Raw genomic sequence first — 7,741 nt, 5'->3', positions numbered from 1 at the left:
AGGTCTCCTGCCTGTAGATCGTGGTGAGGTCCCGGCCTCCCGTTGACTCGGTCCTTTCGTTGTTCTTGGGCAATCGCAATTCACAAACTTCATTTGTCCAGTTTTCCAGTTAATCTCCGGGTTGTGATTCCTGAGCCATGGAATCCCCAACACTATATCGTATTGTCCCAGCGGTGTCACGTCAAAATTGATCCTTTCTTCATGTTCCGCTACAGCCATAGGGACAAATCCCGATTCAACTGTCAGGTGACTTCCCAAATTCTCACCATTCAGTCCTGAGATAGGCTCTGGCTGCGCCTTCTCAATCCCTAAGATCCCCAATTGTCGCTGGAATCTAGGATCCATGTAATTTCCAGTAGCTCCTGAGTCAACCATCACTCTGGCTAGTTGATTGAGAACTGGTGTCGTAAACTTCAAGTGGTATCCTCGCTGTGTCGCTGATAGGCTTGCTTGCCATCTTGGTTGCCGTAGGCGTCGTGGACTTGGGTAGTAATCCTTGGGTTCAAAGTGGACTATACAGTCGTCTTCATAATAAGCAGTCCAGTGCATGCTTGAATGCTCTGGATGCAGTAGATATCCTCTGCATGCACAGTTCCAATCCCAACAAGGACAACTGTCATTGTATTTCCTAGGTCGTTCTGGGAAATAATGCGCCATTTTCTTTCGATCATAGTGTTCTCCACATGCATGGCTATAACACACAATCCAAGGTAATTGGCTATGCTTTGGGTGCTCTCGATAGTGCACACAATCACACCAATCGTGTTTGCATGAGCTGTGGATGGGGCCTCGCAGTCGTTTGGTCGTGATGTCTCGCAAGTATCCCCATAGTTCTCCATTGTTCTGTCCGCAGTAGTGGCACATGTATGGGTGCTGGTCGCATTTCCGTAGGTGTTCATCCCAAGTTTCGTTCGTTCGTTCCCAACATTTCAAGTTCTGATGTGGGCAATATGTATTCAATTCATTGAATAGTTCTTTCAATCCTTTAGAGAGCCTCTTGGGGTTCTCCTGGAGTGAAATAACAATATCATCAATGAAGTACGCGGCAACGTCGGTATTCGTTTCTTCGTCGGCTTTTCGTTGTTCCGTGTATCGTTTGGACCATAGCTGTTGCTTCGAAATAGGGCTATACACACTGGACTTCGTGTATCCCTCATTATCTTCTGCCAGAATCTGTTCGTCATGTTCTTCATTTTCGGGAGTTGCGTTCTGAGGTGTCTCCGGTATCTCATGGAGTTCCTCCACGTTGGGATCGTGGCCATTCCACTGAGCACCGTACTCTTCGTCAAGGAAATCATTAACTGACCAATCTTGGTTGGGCAGTTCGCTGAGTGATTTCTCATGAACTGGCTCGTTGATGGCTTTTTCGGACCCATCCGTCCTTATATGGGCTTTGTCGCTTCCGCTGTCGGATCCCACTGTCCATTCATTGGGCCAATATTCTTCTTCGCTTGAACTCATGATCTCGTCAATTTCCTCTGTCGTGAGGGTCGTCTGTTCTTCCATCAACCTCCTCAATGGGCTCAGGTTGGGTACAATCCTAGTTCTGGGTCTCCATGGTCCTCCATGCTCATCCAAAGCCTCTTGCATGTGCCATCCAGAATCATTCGTTGCTCTGAGTTCAGGGTTCACAATTCCTGTGGTGTCATACGCTCCTCTCTCCTGGGTAGCGTGCAGTTGCTTGTTATTATTTCGTTGTTGCTGAGGCCTAACGTTCTGTCGTTGCCTGCATGCCTTCGTCATGTGGCCCGGCTTTCCACATGTGAAGCAAAGTTTCTCTTTTCTTCTTCGTTCCCTTTCCTTATCGGATACAAAGGGCCTGTGCTGTGTGGCATCCAGCTCCATTGGTCGTGGTCCATAGGGATCTTCATACCCTTGGCTTCGTGGTTGAGCTGGTCGTTTATCGTTCGATCGATAGTGGCTCGTTCGTGGGTTTCCCCTGAAGGTGTTCCCATATCTTGACTCCTTCTGTCTGACTCTAAGGTCATACAGGGTGTTGTCAATCTTGACGGCTCGTTCAAAGAGTTCGTTCAATGAAGTCGGTCGTTCCATCCAAACCAGTTTCTCCTGAATCTCTGGTTTCAACATTTCTTCGAACTTCGCAATGTACATCGTTTCATCCCAATTTAGATGGGTGATGATCTGCTGGAAATCGGATACCAACTTGGCTACTGATCCTGTCTGTTTGAGTCGCCATAGCTTTCGTTCAGCGTTCCGCGTGGCGTCAATATCTCCAAACGTTCCCTGGAGTCGTTTCTTGAATTCAGTGAAGCTGCTGAAAACCTCAGTGGTATTGTCGTTATGGTACTGTTCATCCTTCTCCTGGAAATCACGCAAGGTAGGTTCAAACCAATCAAATGCTGGTCCAGTCAAATAAGTTGCTGCAAGTAGGACTTTGTCGGATTCGAAGATGAGCTTGCTCCGGTTCATTCGGACATACAAGTCCAACTGGGTGATGAAGGGTCGCAACTTGTATCGGGTACCATCAAAGGGTTCCGGCGGTCGAACTTTGATAGCTTTGGCTGACTGTCGTTCTTCCAAAGTAGTGATGCTTTCCTGCAGCTGGCTAACCATCCCAAAGAGCTCTTCATAAGTTGGAGTTCGTCCCTCAGATCCACGAGAGGACCTGGGAGTAGTGTTGCTGTTACTGTTGTTGGACATGGTTGCAGTTCGTGTTTTAAGTCAATATAGTCTCGAAACCTGACTCGTACTGACTGGCGATCAATGTGTCACAACCTGGCTTCTCTCGTGTCGTACCTAGGGTTCTAGTTAGTTGTATTTCGAGACTGGACACTTACCCTAAGTGTCTCCCAAGTAATCGTATGCTCAATGCCCCTCCGGGTCCGGTTCGGTATGTCGTATGTGTTGATGGGTATATCGCCCCCTCCAGGCTCCGTAAGATAATCAACAAATAGAAACGGTAAAGGTAACGAATAGAGAAACAAGGCCAACCGAGTACGTATACTGGGTTGTTGGTTAAGTGCGGACGAGTCAGAAACTAGAAGGTAACCAATGCTGAACGACTTGTATTGATCGCGAAGAACTAAGTTAAGTACATGAATGAGCGTCCTTATATATCCTTCCATCCTGTGAGTGGTAGTAGGGTTGGTAGTGTCAATGGTAGTGCTGAACTACCTTCCTGACTACCCGCATTACTACCAAATAGTCACGTGATTCCTTCACGTGATCCTGTGCCACATATAACTGCACTGTGCCATCATAATCCCTGTTTTCCATATCCAATGATTCTGCCTTATCTTCCCGTATTGTCACGTGAGACTAATACGATAAGGTCTGTAACAGAAACCTTGCAGTACACCTATGATGTCGTAATGCTCCTGATCCCTGTGGATGAAAAATACCTAAGGACTTTGTAAGTACCTGAAGAGTACTTCAAAAGCTTCATCACCTACCACATTTCGATTTTGAAATAGTTGTCTTAATCACACCACATTGATCCTCAGGGATCTGGTTCTTACCTTCCACTAGCCCTTGCAGAAATGGAATATCAACCTGTCCATCCATAGGTATTTTCCATGTAAGATGATTTGCTGGATCAGACATAGTGTTCACACATCTGATATAGGGCTCATGCATCCCAAAGACATTCTAGAGAATCCTATAAGTACTTTGATATAAATAAAAGATAATATAACAATACTTACTGTAAATTGAGACTCTCCAAGCTCTAATGCACATGTTAATGCTTTTTGTAAACAACCATGACTGCCACAGAGAGACTTCGCAGCAGAGAACATTCTAAAATTGTTAGGGTCAAAAAAAAGAAAAAGGAATACCCAGGCAGTCTGATAAAGCACTTACTTATAGGCTTCTGTCTTTGGTTCCTCATCCAATTTTTCAAGATCCTTTTGAATGTCATATATTTCATTGCACAAATTATCATTCAATTGTGAATGATGTAAAGATTTGAGTTCAGTTGATGCAAATTCACATAGCTTTACTCCTTGACAGTCTGAGGAACTATGATAATAAGCACCTCCAAGAAAGGAACTCTTATGATAGGCCCGGTTCTTATATCGCTGTTTTGTTGAATATTGGACCTAAACATCTTATAAGTACTTTGAAAGAACTTTATAATACACTAAATAAAGCTTCAGAGGTTACTGATTACCTTTCCAATCATGTTTTCGACACCTTTTGCAGATGGATCAGCCAGAAACACAACATAAGCATATCCATCTTGATGGGTAGATGGATATTCAGGAAGATCATTAAGATATTCCATCTTGCAAACTCTCAGAGAACTTGATTTTCCCTTTGTGATCTCCAGCATCATTCGCTACTGTTGATAAGTACTTTTATGTTACTTTGAAAGTGCTTTATAAGTACTTACCTGGTCACAGTCATGTTCATGTTGTATCGCAGCAGCACCCTGATTTTGAAGTGAGGGATCGAGAAGACTATTATAAATATTGATCCTCTGTAAATAACTGGAATCATCAATTGGCAATAATGATGCATCAAGAAGGTATTGTTGTAAGGTATTATCCAGCTGTTGTGAAGCTGGATCTATATCAGACCCCATTGTATACAGCATAAAAAAGTACTTTGGAAGGCAGAAAAGAAGTACTTCTTTTGTGATTTCATCATTTCACTGCTTTCTTTACCGAAAAATTAAGGTTCACACTAAAAAGTTCAGGGCAAGGGCTATTATAAAGTTCCGGCCACCTGAAAAATCATGTGACTTAGTTACGGCCACCCAAAATGGTTTTGGGTGGCTTCTACTTTTCAGGTGGCCTTAACTCTATTTTGGGTCCATGCCACCCAACGACTCCCCCACTTTCTGCTTCTCCATGTCGAGATTAATCAGCAAGCAGCTAACCCTCAAGGGACTCTATAGCCCTCTCAAGGTACCTCTCCGCAAACCTCTCCAGCGTCCTTTGTGCTCTCCTTCCTCATTCTTTCGACGCCCGCAAAGTTCTATCCGAAACTTATCATACGATTACTCGAACCCATGCTGATTATCTAACTCGCATAAACCGTATCTTCCATAAGAAGGACTAAGAGGCTCGAGGCCGGGGTGAATGGATTGATATCCATGACTACGATCCCCTTGCACCGGGCGAATAATTTTAATATCAGCGACGTTGATGATGGAAAACTGCGATCTGAAATTTCAAGAGGCCCTCGGCATACCTTACCTTGGCAAGGCGACTAAAGAAGAGAAAAGTAAAGTTGTTAAGTGCATAGTTGGTTGTCTGCACGGCTATAAGAGTCATCCTATACTTCCATGTGTTGTTCACACGGATGGTGGTGAGGCTAGGCTCGTTGGGCGTACTTCATTGTGGGCACAGCTACCCCAGCAACCTACCTCTCATCTCAAGTTAGTGACCCTATAATAGAGAGTATATCAGAATGCTAACTTAGCTCTAGGCGCTTAAAGCCACCAAACTTAGACCTGATACCCCCGGTTTTCTCTACATTGCTGGACATAAGAATCAAGTCTACTTATCGCCTCCGAATTCGTACTGTGCTGAGCTCAATCTACTTGGGGCCGACGTCTGCAACGCTAACGCGGCTGTTATTGAGTTTATCGGTGACAGTAGGATGAGAGTTGTCTTTGGGTACTGGAATGAAATCAAGAACACGGAGGAGACTTGGCCTTGAGTTGACCTTACTGCTAGGGTATGCGAAAAGGGCTGTGACTTGAAATGGTTTCGGCTTCCTGATTTGACTTTGCGTGTTTTTCTAATGCCTGTCTAATTACCGAAGTTTTAGGTTCTACTCCGTATAATTGTTACTTTAAATCTCAGTAAAATACCCCATAATCCAGATCTTCCATCTGGCACCGATGGCTCGTAGTCCATCCCCATAGGTGCTTAAACTTGTTTCTTAACACCAGCAAGCAGCAGACTCCTGGAAGAAGTAACTCCTATCTATATATATGAGGCCTTTTATACAATCCGTCAGTCTTTCAAAAGAACACAATAAAATAGCTGCTCTGTATAATGGCTTATACAATAGACAACAGAGTCTATTTATCCCTCTGGTATGAACATTATGAACATAAACAAGGAGGAAATATCCAGACTTTCTTTCCATTCACTGGTATAAAGCCCTGGATTTTTGGCGTCTGGCAATGAAAATGAAGAGTTTGTTCTTCCACTTTTCCCTCCTGCTGTCTTACGGACTCCATATTAGATAGCTACCCAGTAACGGATGTTCAGTGAATACAACCTATCGAACTGTCCATAGGATCCATAATCCCGTCCTTTCCAATGAATACCAACCCTGAAGAACAAAACAATCACCAGGACACTACTTCAGACATCCTCGCTTTCTTCTCTCCCCTCCTCCTGGTTCTGGTTTCAACTCTGTATCCAGCGCCTTAGCTATACGAAAATGTACGTCTCTCTTTCTCCTTCATCATGAGAAGGGTTGTGATTGTGCTCATGTTAGACGGAACAGAGTAAAGCTTCAACCCCCGCTACGGATAGCACAGGGCTTTCCTGGTTCATCGATTGTTTGCTCGCCAGAGGAACAGCAACGGCAACGACAACAACAAGAACAGCAGGGGCCTCCTTTCTCGAACATGTATGACAAGGCTGGTTCTGGTTCTGGTTCTCGCTCTGTATCCAGTATACGAGATATCAGCAACATGCCAGGAACCTCGCACCGTTCGTCCTCCTTCAACCCCTCCAATCAAGAAACGCCTTCAAGGTACGACTCGCCCACCTCCTCATGGTCCTCCCCAGCTGAATGGTACTGAGACTAACAGTGTTTTCCAGGCCTCAGACTCCTCCGCAAGAAGCAAGCTCTAGCACTCCGGTTATTGCTCCTGCCAGTGCTCCTGTGATACACACCAAGTTCGAAGCGGTCGCCGCCCATACTGCAAAGTGCGATCTTTGCAATACCAGCAACGACTCAGGTATGTCTCGCTGCCAGTCCTGCGGCTGGCAGTCGTGTCATGCCTGTAAAATCAGCACCGGGTGTACAAGGATGCACAATTATGGTAGTCGTACGCATGCCAACCCAATCGACCGTGTTCCGCTGGTTTCGTCCAAGATCAAGGGCAAGAAAAAGAGTCAGGGTCGACCGAAGTCTCAGCCGACGAGGGTGTTGAAGTGGGAACGTGGACGGGACCAATCGCAGCTGAGGGAGAGGGCAGGAGCTAATCGCAAGGCGAACACTCCTAGCCCTAGTCCCGCTGCAACGGCCACCCCTTCTCCCTCCTTCAATACCCACCGTCGGCAGTCGCCCTATTCTACCAGCAAAGACCCGTCATCCGCCATTGATGGAGACTTCTTCGAAAATGAGAAGTACTTTGAGGGCGTGCGGGATCTGTATGCGTTCAGCATTGAGGCATACGGGGTCTGGACCAACGATCAACGGGACCGTAATCCTGCACAGCGGTGGCGCTACCACGCTGTACGTCTCGAGGAGATCCATGAGCATGCCTTGCTCAGCGCAACGCGGGCTGTTCTGGAGTTCAGGAGGCAGGAGGCGGAAGGTAGCTGAATTTGGTGATTGTTGGTTTGGCTTTGGGTTCTGAGTTTTCATGTGGAGGTAGGGCTGTGTGTTGGAATATTGGATGGGTTTGGTTATTGGTTTTGTATTAATGGGCTGGCATGTTGACATGTATGAGGTTGGTTTGGTAATTGAGATATTCTTGTAAATAAATGGCAAAAAAACCAGAGTCGTCGATTACATGAACATGGATCTCTTCGCATGAAGCTGCTACTAAATGATTTCAAGCCGGAAAGTCCTACCCATAGTACCC

General features: G+C 45.6%; 1 protein-coding gene across 1 annotated transcript; it reads left to right on the top strand.

The window, feature by feature from the left end:
• Positions 1-6,553: 6,553 nt before the first annotated feature.
• ACHE_80548A (uncharacterized protein) lies at positions 6,554-7,479 on the top strand (the record flags this gene model as incomplete). Its single annotated transcript, XM_043283931.1, has 2 exons — positions 6,554-6,681; positions 6,750-7,479. 2 exons carry the CDS (start codon positions 6,554-6,556, stop codon positions 7,477-7,479), a joined length of 858 nt encoding a protein of 285 aa, XP_043141161.1.
• Between the last annotated feature and the right edge of the window lie 262 nt (positions 7,480-7,741).

Source organism: Aspergillus chevalieri, chromosome 8 (genome assembly GCF_016861735.1).
Source record: "Aspergillus chevalieri M1 DNA, chromosome 8, nearly complete sequence".
In the NCBI taxonomy this organism is placed as follows: Eukaryota; Fungi; Ascomycota; class Eurotiomycetes; order Eurotiales; family Aspergillaceae; genus Aspergillus; species Aspergillus chevalieri.
This window is presented reverse-complemented; position numbering and strand designations above follow the sequence as displayed.